Source organism: Ammodytes marinus, assembly GCF_949987685.1.
Source record: "Ammodytes marinus genome assembly, chromosome: 3".
NCBI lineage: Eukaryota > Metazoa > Chordata > Actinopteri > Uranoscopiformes > Ammodytidae > Ammodytes > Ammodytes marinus.
This window is the reverse complement of record NC_137232.1, coordinates 23,454,750-23,474,776: the sequence shown is the minus strand read 5'-3', so window position 1 is coordinate 23,474,776 and position 20,027 is coordinate 23,454,750. Positions and strand designations below refer to the sequence as shown.

Below are 20,027 nucleotides of genomic sequence, written 5' to 3'. Positions count from 1 at the left end.
GTGTGTGTGTGGAATAAGAATGTGAGATGCCTGTCTCTTATTTTAATATGGGGAGCATGATACATAGTGTATAAGCACAAAGACGGCTATTCATTCCATTATAATTACGTGGGGAAACTTGGAATTTTACTCATTTAGTAAACGGGGGCACAGTGACTGCACTAACGCACAAATCCATATTCCAGTGGTTGGCTCTGAGTTGACATCTGGATGTAGAAGAGACACTGACAGGCAACCAAGTCTTTGTCTTTTTAAAGCAAAAATCTTGGACTGAAACTCACTCTTGATTCCCCCCTCCTTCAGCCAGACGCCATATGCACGCCTTCATCGACCCACTTTTGACTGGACAGACTGCTGCCTCTATCACTGCTCTGTTTTTATCACGGGGAAGTTCGTCTCCCTAATAAACTTGTTCATTCTTGATTTGGAAAAGAAGTCGTGCGGCACACTCGGGTGAACATGTAGAGATGGATTTGATGAAGCTGTTGGGCACCGTTATCGCTTTTTTGTTCCACCCTGGATCCGTTTCTAAAATAAATGGTAAGCAACTCACGAGCAAAAACTTCATCGGTTAAATAACTCTGCTGAGACGGTAACAACGTGTGTTTTTTCTTTCCCAAATAACGTTCCTTTGCAGTAATGGAGTAGGGCAAATTGTGTGTGTTTTCTTGGTGATTTAGGGTAACAGTGTTGCCACCAGGACTACCACGAAGAAGCCAAAGGCTCACAAAGTCCGTTTGTTTTCATAGTGGTAAACAGCAGCAGGACGCGCGTGATGTGGTGGAAAATTAACATGGATTGATGAGTGTTTGCGAATCGAATCAGATTTGATTTGAAGTCGGAAGGTGGCAACATTTTAATAACTTTACTGGTAGTAAGAATAGGCTCACTACTATAATGACAAGGCAGTATTTGTGTATTTGACCATTAAAAAATGCACTAGTCTATGCCCAAAAGCTACATAATGGCTCTATTTTTTTCAATTATTTCTGGTAACAATAGAAATGTCATAAGCAATATAATAGAGATATGATGTCTGCAATTGGTAATTATTTTACTGCTTTTCATCACTAGGCCTACTATATATGACCCAAAAAAACACACATGCACAGTGCATGCCTATCGACAACCAAGATCCAGTGTGAAAAAAACATAGTTGATCAACTTCAGCAAACATTCAACCTACTTGGTGCCTCTTCAGTGCCACTTTAATGTAGGCTACATGTTGTTCAGACTAAAATATATCACATGTCTGTCACAGTGCACCACTGCATCAAAACTATTTTGATTGGCACAAGAGCCAGAGGAAAAAAATAATAAATTCTAAGCCCTTAAAAATATATGTTTTGTACTTTAATTTTACTCTACCCACATTGCAGGAAAATGTGGGAAGACTTTGGCAAAGTAATGCAACCCAAGAATTCTGGTTTAGAATTTGTCAGTTGTACTTTCACAGGAAGTCTTTAGACAGCAAAACAATACACCTTAAATCTTCTTCTTATCTCCCTTGATGCTGACTGTGTTTTCCAGGCCAAAGGATCTGTCGGCGTGGCACAGAGCTCCCATGCTACAAGGTCTCCTACATCCAAGACAGCAGGCGGAGGCTGACCTTTGACGAGGCGGCGCGGGCCTGCCGGATGGATGGAGGCAACTTGCTCAGCATCGAAACGGAAAGTGAGCAGCGGCTGATGGAGCGCTTCATACAACAGCTGCGGGCCGGAGATGGAGACTTCTGGATCGGACTCCGCCGCAGCTCACAGCGTCACAGAACGGGGACCACCAGTCCAGGTTGCCCCTCCCAGTACTATTGGCTGGATGGAAGCAAGGCCAAGTTCAGGTATTTTCACATTGTTCAAACATTTCATCACTCTTTTATGAAGGAATGTTTCAGCTGCATCAGTGGAAATGCTCAGAAGGATCTTATGGGGATGCAGCAGCACACTAAAAAAGTGAATATATGTGGAAAAATGCCACAGTCAGTTGTGACTTGATGCTTGTGTGGGAGGGATGTAATTTCTGCAGCCCCTTTTGCCAGTATTTGGGAATGTGTAATTCAAAATTGTATGATTTTTTTATATATTAATGTAACTAGTCCTCCTTTAAAGGCACTACGAGTAAGATGGCACGTTGGCGTCCCCTTTGGACAAAAGCGGTAGTATTTTTACGACGCCCGCTGTCGCAAATGCTCGTGCCAGGCGCGTGAGCGTGGACTGAGAAGGGCGCAATATAGTGCATGTTCGTGTGTTGAAAGTGTGAGGACTCTTTTCGGCTCCGTGAGAGTGGTTTTGACACTGCATCAACTAATGCCAGTCAGTACACACACCTGCTTGCAATGAGTTGATTCAGCAGCGTCACCTAACTACTCTCTCTCTCACGGAGCTGTGTCCTCACAGAAAGCGAATGAATGAGAGACGGCAGTTAGTAGACTATGGATCACGATGAGGTAATGTGTTTGTGTTGTTAATGTAAATAATGACTATTTCAGATAATGGTTATCTGATGATGGTGAAGCAAAGCAAACTTTGTGTTAGTACCAACCGCTCATTCATTTAGCAGTCTAGTTTCGCTCTCGTGAAATTGTATACACGTTGCTTGGCAACGTCCTCCCGCCCGCCTATCACTCACTCTCCCTTTTCGCTTTTCTTCATTGCATTCTCTTTTTTTTCTTTGATGGTTCAGCCCCGTTATCAGTCATTTATGACGACAAATAACTGTCTCAAACAAGGCTCCCGCTCCCCTTCCCTCACCTGGAGGGATAGGCTTCTCAAATCGCGTTGCAGCGCCACACTGAAATCTGCAACCAATACGGATATGTGACCATAGAGCCTGCACGAGCGAACCGAAAATCGGACTGGGTGTGCGACCAGACCAAAAGCAGTAATAAAAACTATATAAAAACGTCTTTCTTTGCACTGATGGTCTCGTTTGCTGTTAAAGGTAATTTATGATTATCAGAGGAAACATGAGGTTGTTTAAAAGATATTTAAATGTTACTCGTATCCGCTTTAATGTGATTTGAATGGTTTAAACCCTGTGTATCTGCTCTGCTGTAGGAACTGGCATTGGGATGAGCCATCTTGTGGCTCTGAAATGTGTGCAGTTCTGTACCACCAGCCCTCTGTGCCACCCGACGAAGATGGTCATTTCCTGTTCCAGTGGAATGATGACAACTGCAACTCCAAGAACAACTTTGTCTGCAAATATCCAAAAGGTGAGCCAAGCAGATCACAGACAGGGTTCGGTGGTATCTAGCCCTACTGTAGCCTACTGGGACCTTTCGGTTCTTGAATCCACACAAATCTGAACTTTACCCTTAAAAAGAGCATCACTCATCTGTGGCCACTGCTTTCAACTGCTTTTATTGTTGGTGGCTTGGATTACCGTCACGCTTTGCAGCAAAGCGTCAGGTCTGTAGTAACCATGGTAGTAACAGGCATTCAGGCTTGAGCTGTTAAATTCAAATACATGATGTGTACGTGCGGCTAAAAGGTCTGACAGTGTACTAGCGGTGTAAGAAAGGTTCCGCATTTTTCCACATGTGGCGCTTGGGGTGGCTGTTATGCCCCGGTCTAGGAGAACCCAGAGGCATAACACAAATGCTACAATCCCACTCCCCGATCCCCAAACCACCACACAACAACGTTTCTAAAGTAAGATCTTAATTTATTGGAAGTGAGAAATAATGACCACAGGCAACATAAATCTTCGGGGTGAGTTAACGTCAAAACCTATACTGAAGCAAAACAAAAAGTGATCCCTAATCTAAACGTTAAAGAAAACAAAAGACAAACTGTAAAAGAAAAGACGACTCACCCCTACGGACACACCATCATAACACAACAAACTAACACATAACAAAGAATGATAAGCGTGGTTCGGGGAATCGTGAGCGGGTGCTGCTGCTGTCAACCAAGCCTTCCCCTGCGTGAATCTGGCGGAGCCTTATACTGCCCGGAGGTTGATAGTGGGCCAATCATCACCTTCCGCCACTTAGGAGGCAACCACCCGCACCTGCAGCTGAAGAAAAGCTCACTCACACACAAGAGGTCTCACTCCCACACCAAACAAAAGGAAAACAAAAGGAAAACAGCACAGAACCAGGAAGATACGGCCCAGGGTCGTAACAGTGGCCAATGGGGTGGCCGAAACTCCGCCACTGGCTTTGCTCCCTGGTAAATGGTAAAGATGTATCTCCCTGGGTTCAAGGTATTCCTGATATGTTAGCTTAGCTATATATATTTTTAACCTACTGGTTTACTTGTTTGTGTATAAATCTCTGTAAAGTCCCTTACATGAAACATCCCTTATCTGAATCTATGACCACACTTGGGTGGTCATATACTGTACAACCATAATAGCAGTAAGCATATGCTTTTGTTTAATTAGTGTACCTCTCTTAAACATTTTCTGGGCTTCTTTTTTTGGTGGATTTATTGGACTTCCGCCAATCCTGTTTTTTTTATCTGTAATTTTCATTCTATTTTTTGTTTTTGTTTTGAATATGCGCCTTTATGAAGCTGGGTGAAGCAACATTGATTACATATTTATATGTGGTCTAATATCTGAAAGATGTTAACTTTATATTTTTTCTGTCCTTTGCAGAAAAAGTTCCAGTATTTACAGAGGAAGGGAACACAGCACACACAGGTACAACATGCACTTGGCTTACCAAACACACACTGCTCCATGTATGCCTGAGTTCTCCGTGGCATACAGATGACAAGTGACTGCAGATGTGTTTACGCTTAGATCAAGAAAAAGGCAGACTAAGCCACCTGATCACTACTTTTTTATCACTTACTCACTTTAATGTCCTATGGTGTAAATGAAGAGTTCTGGAGTTCAAAATGCATTAAGATGTGTTTACTTTGTGTAATCAGCAGGTCTGCAGTGAAGAAATGTTGCACAGAAATGCAAGAATTACGTTATCTACCACAAAGTAAATCTTAAAAAAACGAATTCAAACTATGAGTCACAATACATAGAATTTATTACACATAGCACTATATATACAGTAGGGGAGAGTGGCCTAAGTTGTGCAACTTTTCACTCAAAGTGACTTTAAAGCTCCCATATTATACACTTTTCGGTACTATTATACACCATATTATATGGTCTTAGTGGTCCCTAATACGTTTTTCTTTAATTGTTTGCTGAAAAAAACTTTCAGATAATTTATTGTACTATGCTGATGTTCAGCTAATCTCACAATGGCCTATTTTTTAAAAAGAGCTGCAGCTCCCCTCGTACATATACAATCTTTGAGCTCCCCCCGCCCCCTGTCCGGAAGCGAAGCCAGATACGCCTCGCCCTCTGTCTGTCAGGGCCGTGGACCAATAAGAAATAGGGGTGTGGGCTGCACAGTGGAAGCTTCTGGCTTTCCAGTTTGTGAGGTCAGAAAAGGGGAGAATTCTGACTGTAGTATATTGAGGGGGAGGGGTGGGGGTTTCAGAAAAGGGTAGAGTGAGAAAAGGAGAGATTGTTATTTTTTTTTATATTTTGGCAGTCTCTAGGCACACCGTGGACGCATGGATATGTTGGAACACATTTAAAAAGTGCATTTAGCATAATATGGGACCTTTAAAGTAAGGCCTTGACAGTAAAGTCTCCAACTCAAATATGTACATATATTTCAGGGTGTTGTGCATCCCTGGCAATAAAAACTTTGGATCTGGAATAAAATGTTGAAGAAATATAGCTTTCGGAAAAAAAGTTGTCTTGATGCACAACTTGCCCCCGGTGTGGTTTAAGTTGTGCGGTTGGAGAGAATACCATGGGGTGAATTGTGCCATTGATATATATCTCATAAACTGTAATGCAAGACAAATCCATTAGACAATCACTTATTTAAGGTATATTTAAAGTAAATAAAGTAAATAGTTGACAAAGATTGAAGGACAATTTTCTTAAACAAGGCCTAGCAGATCTAATGGTTTTACCTGCAAAGCTCACAATGACAAAGTCACCATCATCATCTTTCTGGCCATCTGAACTCTCATCAGTGGTGTCGTTAAGTGGAATTGAGATGTCACTCTCTTCTGAGCTACTGTAGACAATCACTTTCTTTTGGTGACCAGCGTATACAGCCATGCCACTGGCACAACTCTCAGAAATGTACTTTGCACTAGTTGCTCCGTGCTTGTGGAACCAACTGCCACCTGACAAATGTGATTCCCCTACATTTCTGCCTTTAAATCAAGGCTCAAAACCCATATGTACACCCTGGTGTTTCCTCCCCATTAACTATCTTACCTCTGCACTACTATCTGTGTTTATGTGGATGTATGGGCTTTACGTCTTTTATTTTGGTTATTGTTATTTTACCTTCATTGTTTACCTACTGAATGCACTATATACAGCACTTTGGACAGTGCAAACTGTCATAAATGTGCTTTTATAAATACATTTTACTTACTTACTTACTTATAACTCACCCAGGCCCTTTGGCACAAATCACCCCAATCCCAGAAATTTGGATAATAAGCATGATGCAGCAATTTAGGGCTGACATCGTGCTAACTGTATAGACTCAAAATGTAGCATACCAAAGCACTAAAACATGTGTCAAATGTTTTCAAACTTGTCTATAATTGTTCAGACACAATAATCAAAAAACCTTGATCATGGAAATTTTACTTTGAAAGGCAAAACACAGTTTTTTTAGCTTAAATGTGCTTATATCTTATTCCTTGTGTCTCCCTTCTTTACAGGATGAGTCAAATGGATGGCTCTTCTTAAATATGTGGTCACATTTCCAATTTCTTCCACGGTTTTCTAGAAACAAGGGGTGGCACAACTTCCAAAATGCACAACTTAGGCCACTCTCCCCTATATTTCTAATCTTGTTGTCATGTGTTTCATTTATTGTTTGTTTTAGTGGACATTACTTCAAATATGCAAGGTTTGGATAAAGAATGTCATGTGTCTTTTGTTTTTCTTGTCTCATTCACCTGGTGATGTTCATTTGTTTTTCTCTGATCACTTCAGTTCCATCTCTGGGGCCGAATGTTTTGGCAACTACAGAAAGTGACAAGAGGATAAAAATAGGACTACCCGAGTCATCTGGTGAGAGGAGAGAATAACAATCAATATTTTATTTTTTACACCATAGAGTTAATGACCCTTTATGTTTTAGGGAAAACTACTAAAAACTTAATGTTTAAACTATTCCAAAATAAAGGTCGTATTCCACAGTCATCTGAAAAGAGTAATTTTCTTCTTCTTTGCAGTGTCTCTCTCAGACAACAGCCTGCATGTTGCATACATCCTTTATGCAACTATTCCTGTCCTACTGCTGCTGCTGTTTGCAGCTGCTGGGTTCCTCTGCTACAAACAGCATTCTAAGAGGTAAAAGCAGAAATACATTTGTTTTGAAAAAAAAAAATCATCTGTTGTACTTTAATTATAAATAGGGGAGAACGAGGTAATGTGAGACACTTTTTACATTTGCTCTCCTCTTAGCGAGCTAAAATGATTTATCAGTCAAATTTACACATTTCCCATTAATTCATGATGTTTCATAGAAAAGGGCATTAGCAGAATTTATTCATGACAAATGCAGTGAAAATATGATTGTTTAAAAAAAGATGTCTTGTGTCTCAGTTTGCCCCAGTTGTGGGGTAAACTGAGGCAGACCAGAGAAATCAAGGGGGTAAACTGATCCACTTACTTTTTCCACTCTGAAACTACCATAACAACAAATGTTGTAACAATTACAATTACAAACAGCTAGCTTGTAAACCAAATATTCCAAAACTAATGTCGGACGAGTAACAGAATCATGGGGTTTGGACAATTAAGAAAAACATTTTCTAAACACTTGAAAGTAACTCTGATCAAATATTATATTATATATATCATATTCAATAATTAACATTCAAATGACAGATAGAACCAGTTAGATTAAAACACAGTCAAAGGGTCAGAACACAGGACCTTTAGAGCCAGCTAGTGTCTGGGGGTCAGAGCAATGAACAATCAGAACCAGCTAGAATAGCCTGGGACTCAGAACACAGGACTAGACCCAGCTGTCATTTTCCATCTTTTGAGTCTTTGATTAATATTTTTCTGCATTTGTTTTATTAGGATCATTCATTGAATAAAGACATATTACTTAGAGTCTATTGGTGTTAAAGGTCACTCTCCTGTCCCAAACATACATACGTGCCAAACCATACCCTTGCTGACACCCCTTCAATCATCAACCCCCACCTCCAGCCCACATTGTCTTTTGTCTTATTCAAACTAGTCTCCTCGCTACCTCAAATTTAATGGATTCATTAAAAGAGGGCACAGACACTGTCTCACTTTACCCCACAGCATTTGTCTCACTTTACCCCACTGCCACAATTTGAGAAAAAACCTACCTCTCTCAGCAAATCAGGCTAATCTTCAGTTATCATCATCACATGGTTTCATATGTTGGTAGTTCATAAACATGTATAATAGAAGTTGTTCTACCTGAATCAATTTGCTTTGGCACAACAATCGATTAAGTTGACAGCAAGAACATTTACTTTTACATGCAAAAAATAAATTTTTGTGAAAAAACATGCTTACAACATCACCATGAGGTCCCGTCTTTCTTGGGGCGGCAGTGGCGAAGTGGGTAGGGAGTTCGCCTCTGGTGTGCAGGGTCAGAGGTTCGATCCCCCGTCTCCCCGCCACATGTCGAAGTGTCCCTGGGCAAGACACTGAACCCCGAATTGCTCCCGATAGTTAGCTTAGTTAGCTTAGCACCCTAGTGCTAAGCCTACCCTGCGTGGTAGCTGCTGCTATCGGTGTATGAATGTGTGTGTGACTGGGTGAATGTGTACAAAAACAATGTAAAGTGCTTTGAGTCTGTGATAAACGGAGATACAGCGCTATACAAGTCCATTTACCACATGGCCAAGGGGAAATGAGAGGGGCTTGAAAACATATATCTCACCGGACCAAAAATGTGTTCCATTGCCTAGATACAGGGGGTGTCTCACATTACCCGATGGCTCACATTCCCCCGTTCTCCCCTACAGTGTTTCTCGATGCAGAGTAATGCAATGCCATATTAAGAAGCATTTTAGAAGTGATGGTGGTCTTCTTTGCTGAATGAGTGAATATATCTGGGGCATTAATGGAATATTTATTCATCAATATGGTGCATATCAATGTGGCTCATCTCCAAGTATTGACTCCGTTTTGGCCATTGTGAGCACCAATAACTAAGGATACATACTCTATAACTTATTGACCTCTTGTGTATTTGTTCTTTGTGATTTGTTGTTAGAAACAAGTATCGTCATTTCAAATGTCTTTATTCTACCATACTATATGTGGCTTTTAAAGTTGTAGGTTTCCCTCCAAGCCATGTGTGCAATGATCCTATTGCGCCTTTTCTCTCATATTCAGGAGGAAGACAGAAACAGAGAGCTACCCCGGGAGATCAAAACCGTGGATGTCGACAACAGCTTCTCTTTGCCCCGTTCAAGGACCTTATGCCTTTAGTGACATTACCAAACTGCCTCAACTGGACGGCAGCATGCCAGTCGACATCATGGCAAAATACTTTGGTGCTCCTTTCCAGGAGTCCCAGTGCGATGAGTACGAGAATGTATCGTGCGCGGAGCGGGAGAGTGGCTTTGTGACCAATGACATCTATGAGACCTGCAGAGCCGGTTGGGTGGAAAATGAGATATATGGGTAACACTGTTGCTGCTTCTGCATCTGGTCAAACAAATATGACCCAGACTAGACTTTGGGAAGACAGTGTTCTCTATCCCTTTCCTCCTGTAGAAACTGTGGTGCAGGATTTCTAATCGCATGGCTGCGTATCCTGAACATAGATCCGTCTCCTGTATGTATCTCTAGTGCTGCATCCTGCCTTAAAAGTCAGATTCATGCTTAAAGCAGGGTTTCCCAAGGTTTTGCCCACTGTGACTCCATATATCTAGCTACTAACTTCCCTAAACCTTCCAAGAGCTCTCAGAGGAATTGTTGATCAAGTGTTCTGTCTGAGAATGGCGTACCTTTGGATTCAGTCCCATTACTTTGGAGTAATAGGTATTTTATATAAAACATTATATTTTTAAAACTAGAGTCTACAGCGGTGCCAGCTTGTATATGGTATACAACATCTTAGTTGAGTATGTTAGTATGCTAACATTAGCTAATTAGCATTAAACACAAAGTACAGCGAGCTAAGGCTGATGGGAGTGCCATTAGTTTTGCAGGTTAAATACCATAACATTATATAGATAAGAAGGTTTGGGGATCAACAAAGTTATTATTATCCAGAGGGTAACAAGAATGTGTGTTCTAAATGTCATGGCAGTCCATCCGATAATATATTTGAAACAACACATAGTACTATATAATTTTTATACTGACAAATTACATAACTCCACAACAACACTAAAGGGTTTGTTATTTTTTTCATGGAGGCATTAATGAACTGGCATAAGCAGACATGAGTCAGGTCAGTTTAGTGGTGCAACAGTCCTGCAATATTTGGCTTGGTGGATTGCACATTCCACCCTGGGAATAATTGTACGCTTTTTGAGGACTCACGCAAGGTTAGGCTACTCATGTTTTTAAAAATCCCAAATTAACCCACTCAGCTGAGTTTTTTCAATATGAGACACAAGGACACCCACACAGCAGTGAAGTTTTCCTATTCTGGGACTATTCTGACCCTCTCTCTGAAGGCAGAGTGGTGTTGGTCCTGTGAAAGGTTTCCTGATTGGACTCTGATGTCAGGGAAGAGGACAGTACATGAGGAAACATGGTGACAGAACTCTGCTGACCCCAGCAAACCTCAAACCTCTGGGCTTTCCTGACTCCACCTGACTGTGTGAGAAACTCCACCCTGCCACTGACCTTTTTAGGAGTGACCAGTTTGGAGTATGTCATGGATTCATTCATACATCTGTGTTTGTGTGAACAAGTATATGCCTTCCTTGTAAATGTGTAAAATAACCATGGATCTACATTACTGAACAGAAAATTCCTGGGTTTTTCCTGAGTGTGTACTGAGTGGGCTGTTGGGTCGGTGTCTTGGAAAAATGTGGCAAGCCCAGTAAGGAGCGGCTGAGTGTGTTCTTGGAGAATGTTAGACAGGAAATGCCAAAAGCACATCTGGAACTCTTACATTCAGGAAGTCTATGCGTGACAGCGGAGGCCTTCGGAGCACTGCTCTGCCTGCCCGCCCGCTGACTAATCCACTGTTCTGTGTTAGGACTGTCACTGCATGAGCTAGAAAGAACAACTGCTGCGTGTGTGAGTGTGTGCTGTATCACAAACATGACGTGAGTTTTGGGTGTCAAATAAAGCGTGGTTACAAGAAACTGTGGCTGCACTTTTAATTTATTGATAATATGGGTGTATTGAAATGTATGTGTATTTTGGTTGGGGAGTGTCTTTGTTACAGTAGATGTGAATACATTTTTTAGTAGTCAGGCTACAAATACTAGGCTATACTCTACTAAAACCAGTAGCCTAGGCCTAGTTCCAAAGGAAATGTGTTGCCTTGCTTCAATTGTCTATTTTTGCCAACAGATGGTGCTGTTATGTAGCTGACCAAAGTGTCTTTGTGGCTGATAAAATGTCTGGTTTCACATGAGGTCCTGCATGTTACATGTAGGCTAAGGCCTTTCACAATAGCCTATGTGGGATTTGTTATGTCCATGGCACATTTTTCTTGATTACTTGACTAAAATTGGAAAATGTGTGGAATGTTTTTATAGGCCTACATTTGTTATTATTTCCTTACATTTTTATTTGATTTAATTAATTTTTCCCTCATTCATTCTTACAGATTATATTACAATGGGCAAATAAAAGGGGGGCCCTTTCAGGCTGATTTAGAGTGAATTTATTGATCCCTTCTCGCTTGCATTTTTCACTCGCAGCTGACAAAGGGCTTATTTAACACCTGCAGGGCAAGGACTTCAAAGTTACCTATGCGTGCAATCAAGGAGGGCAGGCGAGCAAACACATTTCAGAATGGCAATTTTACCGGTTGACGTAAGAGGTGGGTCTGGTTGTCTTGGCAACCAATTGGCACTGAAGTGTGGAGCGGCTCCGTGGCCCCGCCCCCTGTACAAATACCCCCATGGCTCTGACGTCAATGCACGTCAACCGGAGAACATGATGCCTCTTTGCAAGTCAACTCGTGCGCTCTCTGGCTGATAGAGGCACCTCAGGCTGAAATGTTATAGCTCTTTTGTATTGGAGAACGTGGTGTGACAGCCACCCCAGGAACAGCAAATGGCCTGCTTCGTATCGCCGCGCTGACGGGGAGAGTGTCGGTGTCGCCACATTGGTGTTCAAGCTGGCAGGGCAACATAGAAAATCAACTTTGTCTATTTTTAATGGACACGCTTCGAGCGGCGTCGGCGGCACAAGCGACGCTGGTGACGGCGGTGGCCGTGGCGGCTACGGGCGGTTTGTTTTCCTTTCGTCTTTTTCTGTAGCTTCCCCGAGCGAGCCCGTGTGAGCCCCCCGTGTGTGTCCCCGCTCGTCTGGCTACCTCCCACTCTTCCACAAACAGTCCCAGTCAGAACAGCATGGTCATGGCTGACACTGTCCAAAAACCGCTGATCCGGGGTCCGGTCCGAGTGGGCTTTTACGACATCGAGCGCACTTTAGGAAAGGGCAATTTCGCTGTCGTGAAGCTGGCCCGACACCGCATAACCAAGACCGAGGTGAGTGTGTCGGTGAACTATGTTTGCCTGAAAGCTAACTTGTGCTACTGTTAGGCTGAGTTTAGTTACATAACTTTTATGGACTGGTTGACACCCCAGACATTTGCAGCACATAGGCCTACCGAAATGCCTTCCACATCGTGCACATACAGAAAGTTGGATCAGGTAACTGTCGACCCACTGGGCTTCTCCAGCGCCAGCAACAGCTGGTGTGTCTCGAGTCCTGCAGGTACAGGAGCAACGCCTGTGGCTGCACGTTCACCCCCTCTCATCTGCCGACATCACTGCCAGTAAGAGGTTTGACCACCAAGTGCTGCTGGGAAACACAAACTGTAAACACGCATGCTTTCGATCCTATGCCAGACCAGCATCCTAATACACCTGTATACTGCTTTTTGGTAATGACCCAGACAACGCCATGGTGTAGGCTGAGCAACTTAAAGAGTCTGGCTGGCTGGTGGTGTAAACATCCCGGTTGATGTATGTGGGGCATGATGTGCTGTGCAGCATGGGTCGGTGGTCCCATTATGTAATCCAAATAATGATGTGATTTGGTGGTCACTTGTGCTTTGTAAGGAGCGGGATATGTCAACTGAAGAGAGTTGTGTAATTGGAAAGCAAAGTGATCTTCACGCATGCATGCAGGCAGCAATCCACTGACACTGCTCCGGGGTCTTCACTTGGGTCGGAGGGGGCTTTTGATATCACAAACACTGCACACTCAAAGGCAATGCAGTGTGAAGGGACAGGGCTTGGATTTGTCTGCGTTTTACTAATAGTTGCACAGCTACGTCAGCTCTGAACAGAGAGGCCTTTCTTGACCCGAGCCACTGAGTGCCACGACTTTCTATTGTAATGAAGGAGACGCACAGGGATTTGACTAAAGTGTTTCTAATAGTCCGTGTGTGAGGGGAGCTGTGTTGCGTGAGACAGAGGGAGCGATAGAAAAAAATAGGCCAGGAGACTTGTGAAAGAAAGCACACTTGTACACTTTGATCTTTGCTCCCCGAGAGCCTCCCAACTGTTTGCCCTTGCACGTGAGCAATCAGGGTGCACAGAAAAACAAAGATTTACGTCATCCATCCAGACAAGGCCCTTGGTGGGCTTAATGAATAACAGGGCAGATAAAATGGCCCCTTTTGGACCCTTATTGTGGTAAATCTATTAATTTAGGCCTGTGAAGTGGCCACGCTTTAGTCTAGCCAGGTAACACTAACGGCTGCGTGAATGCAGCAGGTTATAGTTTCAGCCAAATGCCACACAACGTAGAGGTTACCATACACTGGTGGTTGTTCTGTAGAGAACCACTGCGGCTGCTTGGGTCAGGCCAGAGCCGGGCTATTTGTTAGAGTGGCCAAGGTCAGCTGGAGAGGCAGGCTATCAACTTTATGTGATGCCATCTGCCTTGAGGATTTGCCAGTGCGAAAGAGACGCTAGACTGGAGCGTGTGTCTGTTTGTGTGTGTGGTAATGAAAACCCAGAGTTTAATGACACATGCAACAGCAGATATGATGTGTCCATAATCCTAAATAGGGGTGTGTGTGTATATATTGGATAACCAACTTTTTCTATTCATGGCCCCTGCTTAACCCTACTGACCCATTCATCCCATTATGTAGATAATGCAGCATCCCATGTGGTCCTGTGTGTCAGCCCAGTAGGTGCGTGCCTTTAACCATCTCTGGTATAGCGATTGTCCTGCCTTTCTGCTCCCCATGACTTTGTGCATTTATAAGCTAAATTCCCCTGTAAGTCATTGTCCTCAAATGACCTTGTTGCAGTAGCACAGTTCACAAAAAAAGTTTCATGTTGTGTGTGTTAGTGTTGTTGACAATGTAATCAGTCAGCTCAGATATTTACATGCGTATAGTAGTTGCTTGTAATCCCTCTGTACTGCCACCGATTTCAAATTGTATGCCCTAGAGGTCTCCACCTGTAGCAGGAGTGCCATTAAAAGATTAGGATTTCTTCATAAGATGTAACGCCAAATTTCTTACCTGTCTGTAGTGCGCAGCGTAGGGAGAGGATAATGTAGAGTTTTAGTAGCATAGAAACACCAAATACTACACATCTCTTAGTGCTAACTACAAATACCAAAAAGTATCAAAATGGGTGTTGGGTGTCAGACTTAACTCTAAGATCAAAACCAAGGCTTTGCCATGACTGACATTTAAACCGCAGGGCCCTTATTTATTTCAATGATACCACTGCATGGACGCAGCAGGCCTTGCTCAACATTTGCAGCGAAACAATGTGGCGTAAGCTGGAAACGCACTGCGATAGCCAGTCAAATAACATGCAGTGGCACATTCCTGGTGAAATAGTTTGCAAAGTGAACAAGGTGATTCTGCCCATTTATCTGATGGCCGTCAAGATAGAGGGTAAAATGATGTTTGCTGTGATTGGTTTCCAGAGGAAAATCCTCTGTCACGTGAGTGTTTTGTCATCCGACAAACCTTAAAACCCATTGATTTATTACTTGAACCTGCATTCCAGGATCCTGTTTTTTTACATCACCCAGGGCTGCAGATAATGATTATTCTCATTGTTACTGTAGTTTCTAAATGTTTTTTTTATTAATAATTTTTGGAAAAGTACGGTCAAAGTCCAAATGCCTGTCGACCTTATTCAGACAGCTTGTTCTGTCTGACTGAAAACAAAGTAATACAAGGAGAACCGTCAAATATTTTAATTTGAAAAGCTTTTTGTTGACATTTTGGATAAAAAATAGACTTAATTAATTCAGCAATAAAATCAGATGAAGATCCTCTTCTGTTTGATCAGGTAATCTATTCAATGAATGGGTTTCAGCTCGAGTCTCCCTGCCACCTGAAGCAACATACCCACGCCCACACCCACCCCCCACACCAAAGCAAGTCCTTTACATTGCTACCGTTGAAGCAGCCCTGTTTTCCAACAGTGGCGCGATGTGTCCAGAAGGAAGCTGGGATCTTTTGTTGTTTACAGCTCCAGCTTGGCTCACAGACACTAGGACACTTCGGATCACACTGATGAAATGTTGTTTATGAGACTGTCTGAAGGAGAGATGTTAATGTTGCCTTGCTACCTACCGGACAACATTGATCAAAGCCAAGAGTGTTGAAGTTTTTTGAGTGTGCGATTTACTCATGTACGTACCCTGTATTGAAGAATTTATCTTGTCTCAGAAAAAGGTTTCTCGGCTCTCACAACAGAAAAGAGATAAAGAAGGTGCTGTCTTGGGAAAAATATTAATTTGCCGTCTGTACTATATGGTTTGTCATTTGTTTTTAACGACTGGCAGCTGCATTATTAATGCTCTGTCTTTCTGCAGGTGGCCATTAAGATCATCGACAAGACCCAACTGGATGCCATCAACCTGGAGAAGGTCTACAGGGAAGTTCAGATCATGAAGATGCTGGACCACACACACATCATTAAACTGTACCAGGTGAGTCTCTAGCTTCAGGACCTGCTACCTACAGGAGTACAACATATATTTATTGCCTAGCATGCATTATGTTTGACAAAATGCTTTTAGACGGTCATCCTCCTGCTTTCACTGACTACAAGACATTGTGATTTTATTCGGGCCCCTTGTGTGTGTTTCATATCTCTAATGGAATTATCTTTGTAAGACGCTAGTCCCCATATTGTAATTTTGTGTGACGATATAGTTTAATTTGTTTTTCTTCCACTGCAACCAGTGTTTTTGGCATCTTAGTTTGCCTCTTGCTCGACAAGAGATGTTCAGGAGATTTATTTCTATCTTGTTCGCTCAAACTTTTCCATCCCATCGCAACTTCAAGCAGTCTGTCATTTTAGCACTGATGTTTTTTTTGTTTTTTTTAATACTTCTCCTTTTATAAATACACCCACCTTGACATATTTATAAAAAGATAGCAACATTTTGTAAAATCTGAAATGTCTTGCATGAGCTTGAATTCATCCACAGACTAATTTGTGTGTAAGCTGCTGGGGCTCTAACCACTACAACGCAAGCACCCCTATGATTTTTTATTTGTTCTTTTTATTAACAATGCTATGTAGCGAGCAACAACAAGGGATAGAGTTTTCTGAAAGTGAATGAAGCTGAGCGGTTTGACACGGCTGCTTTGTCAGCCATGATTTTGTAGTTTAAAATAGTATTTGTTTACCTATAATTCAATGACAAGTAGTCCAACTTCAAAAAGTTAAGAACTAGCGCTTTTCTTTTGCAATAGTTGAATTTAGTCACCTATCTGACTTTTTAAGTTAAATCTAAGCCATAGTCAAAGCACATCTTTGTGAAACTGGCTCCCGCTCAAAGCCTGCCTCTCGGAAGGGAAGGGGTGATAATATAACGCGCCGTAACATCTGTTGAGGGCGCCCAGATTTAGCCGTGCCTCTGGCTAATCTGTGAACAAATTGGTTTCTCGGAGCAGAACTCGCCGCTGCTCCTTGTTGATCTTCTCTCCGGGTTCTTCAGCAGTCGGTGTGTTGAAGCTCGATCCAGGTCATTTTCTAATGCATTGGCAAACAACTGCCGCCTAGCAGAACCTGCCACCGCTGGATCGTTTTAAGATACGAGAGCATAGTTAATGACTGACTGACACCCAGCGGCTGTGTGTTCTGCACCGTGTAAGTGCTGCTGCTGGTAGGATTCAACTCAATAATGTGAGTAGTCGAAGATATATTATACTTTGGGGGGGGGGGGGGGGGAACATTCGATCGGACTTATACTGCAGTGTCAGGCTATGTTTAGGCTGTGTTTTTAAAATCAGATATGGATCTGTCAATCAGCTTTTTGCACTTGTAAAACGTTTCATTCAGGCCAGAGTGGATTCATTGCTCGTTAAAGATTAAAGAACCACCGACCAATTGTTGTCAGTGGCTAGATGAAACCTTAAAAATGTGAATATTGGGACAAAGGGTTGCACAATGATTTGGCTAACAACACTCAAAGCACACCTGATCTGCATTGGAAAATCTATTTTTTCCTTTTTGGCGAAGATTTCATTGTATCTTGAACTTTATTTCTGAGGCAGGACAACAATTACCACCAGAAAGTTTTTGATACTTAAAGAGGACCTATGATGCTTTTTGACTTTTATGACCTATAAACGTTGTTATGATGATTCATAGTCATGCTTAACCATACTAAATTATCAAATAATGACTTACATGCATTTCGACGTATTCCCTGCTGACCATCTGGGGTGTCTGTGCCGAGCACTAAACACTATTCTAGCCAGTCGAGAAGTCACGTCTTCAAAGTGGTCTACCCTTTGTAACTTTGTGACGTCGCATGTAACTTTGTGAAGTCACCACGCGGATGTTTCCATGTATGGTAATGCTGTCACTTCCCTGTTCGCGTCTGCCTCGCGTCTGCCTCGCGCCCTTATAGGTCCATGCTCGCGCTTCCCGCCACTGAAAGTGTTCCGGAAGGAAGGTAACCAATCACAACGGAGTGGGGTTTGCAGGAGGGGGGGGAGGGTAGCGGAGATGGCCGATGCACAGGCGGAGGGAGCGGAGATTGCCGAAGCACACACACTCAAGTGTTGACAGGACGTGCTGGATCGCCAAAATAAGAGAAAGAGCTTCCCGAAAATCTACATAGTTTTTTGTGATGTGATTCGTGTCAGGTTGCTCTATAGCAGTGTAAAACAAGAAATTAAGACCAGAAAAGTAGTATAATAGGTCCTCTTTAAGAAAAGTGACTCCCTGAAACATGTTAAAGATACATGGTATCTGAGGACTAGGTAAGTTGCCCACTCTCACTATTAGTACCATGAGGTGTGCTAAAACAAAATTTAAATAAATCCAATAAATGTCATGTCTTTCGTGCTGTCTCAGCCACTTTGTATATAGTCCTATGCATGTCCAGGTGTGCAGGGGAAGTTCCCATAAATGTTTACAAGTCTCAAAGCTTATTTTCTATAATGATTTGTTCTGGTTGTTGTACTTTTGTTGCCACATTAACTAGCTGAAGGGGGGAAACTGTTTCACCTATTTTAACTGAGATGGCACAATATGACCCAACTGCCAGTAACTGAACAATTTGGGCGATTCACTTGTATTACATAAGCCTTTGAGTCCTGTTAGTTTGTTTAGGGGAAAGTAAATGAATGTTCATTATCATTACACAACAATGTGGCACTATGCCAGCTCTCTGCTGTGTTATTTTTTTTAATCAAAATCTCTTTATTTGTTTTTTTTTGTATGACAGGTGCCAGGTTGTTAATTTTTATACACAGGTTGAAATGAAAAGAACAGATAAAAAACAACTTATGGCACTTCAAAACAAATCTGCTGTGTTATTTTGGTGTGTATCATTATTTCCAATGGCCCATCTATCCAATCAGTTCAGGTCAATTAGTAATTTCCTTTCCAGTGTCATAAACTGGAGTTGGCCTTGTGTCCCCAAGGGGAAGCCCCAGCTTATGAAGGTACACAAGGACACAAAGATCTCCCAACAGTGGCCCCCACTCCAGATCTGCATGTCTTCTTCTTCTTCTTCTTCTTCTTCTTCTTCTTCTTCTTCTTCTTCTTCTTCTTCTTCTTCTTCTTCTTCTTCTTCTTCTTCTTCTTCTTCTTCTTCTTCTTCTTCTTCTTCTTCTTCTTCTTCTTCTTCTTCTTCTTCTTCTTCTTCTTCTTCTTCTTCTTCTTCTTCTTCTTCTTCTTCTTCTTCTTCTTCTTCTTCTTCTTCTTCTTCTTCTTCTTCTTCTTCTTCTTCTTCTTCTTCTTCTTCTTCTTCTTCTTCTTCTTCTTCTTCTTCTTCTTCTTCTTCTTCTTCTTCTTCTTCTTCTTCTTCTTCTTCTTCTTCTTCTTCTTCTTCTTCTTCTTCTTCTTCTTCTTCTTCTTCTTCTTCTTCTTCTTCTTCTTCTTCTTCTTCTTCTTCTTCTTCTTCTTCTTCTTCTTCTTCTTCTTCTTCTTCTTCTTCTTCTTCTTCTTCTTCTTCTTCTTCTTCTTCTTCTTCTTCTTCTTCTTCTTCTTCTTCTTCTTCTTCTTCTTCTTCTTCTTCTTCTTCTTCTTCTTCTTCTTCTTCTTCTTCTTCTTCTTCTTCTTCTTCTTCTTCTTCTTCTTCTTCTTCTTCTTCTTCTTCTTCTTCTTCTTCTTCTTCTTCTTCTTCTTCTTCTTCTTCTTCTTCTTCTTCTTCTTCTTCTTCTTCTTCTTCTTCTCTTCTTCTTCTTCTTCTTCTCTTCTTCTTCTTCTTCTTCTTCTTCTTCTTCTTCTTCTTCTTCTTCTTCTTCTTCTTCTTCTTCTTCTTCTTCTTCTTCTTCTTCTTCTTCTTCTTCTTCTTCTTCTTCTTCTTCTTCTCTTCTTCTTCTTCTTCTTCTTCTTCTTCTTCTTCTTCTTCTTCTTCTTCTTCTTCTTCTTCTTCTTCTT

At 41.9% G+C, this 20,027-nt stretch overlaps 2 protein-coding genes across 4 annotated transcripts in view; both read left to right on the top strand.

The window, feature by feature from the left end:
- The first annotated feature begins 228 nt into the window (after positions 1-228).
- On the top strand, positions 229-11,305 carry laynb (layilin b). 2 transcript variants are annotated; one of them, XM_080054132.1, is made up of 7 exons: positions 229-540; positions 1,531-1,837; positions 3,054-3,211; positions 4,603-4,647; positions 6,988-7,065; positions 7,230-7,347; positions 9,388-11,305. In XM_080054132.1, exons 1-7 carry the CDS (start codon positions 468-470, stop codon positions 9,680-9,682), a joined length of 1,074 nt encoding a protein of 357 aa, XP_079910258.1. In that variant the 5' UTR covers positions 229-467; the 3' UTR covers positions 9,683-11,305. The 2 variants fall into 2 exon arrangements, with proteins under 2 accessions (XP_079910258.1, XP_079910259.1); XM_080054133.1 differs by lacking the exon at positions 4,603-4,647.
- An 883-nt stretch (positions 11,306-12,188) lies between these two features.
- The window catches only part of sik2b (salt-inducible kinase 2b), a 54,853-nt gene continuing 47,014 nt past the window's right edge, over positions 12,189-20,027 (top strand). For both annotated transcript variants that reach the window (XM_080025031.1, XM_080025032.1), the window contains exons 1-2: positions 12,189-12,680; positions 15,994-16,110. In XM_080025031.1, the coding sequence (XP_079881157.1) occupies positions 12,543-12,680; positions 15,994-16,110 (255 nt within the window). In that variant the 5' untranslated portion in view covers positions 12,189-12,542. The remainder of the gene's footprint in view (positions 12,681-15,993; positions 16,111-20,027) is intronic.

What these genes read in the sequence shown, in the direction of transcription:
- laynb (XM_080054132.1), top strand. Translation starts at nt 468, where the DNA reads ATGGATTTGATGAAGCTGTTGGGCACCGTTATCGCTTTTTTGTTCCAC. An exon ending in GGAAGCAAGGCCAAGTTCAG is followed by an intron (nt 1,838 to 3,053) that starts GTATTTTCACAT and finishes GCTCTGCTGTAG; the next exon opens with GAACTGGCATTGGGATGAGC. An exon ending in TACAAACAGCATTCTAAGAG is followed by an intron (nt 7,348 to 9,387) that starts GTAAAAGCAGAA and finishes TCTCATATTCAG; the next exon opens with GAGGAAGACAGAAACAGAGA.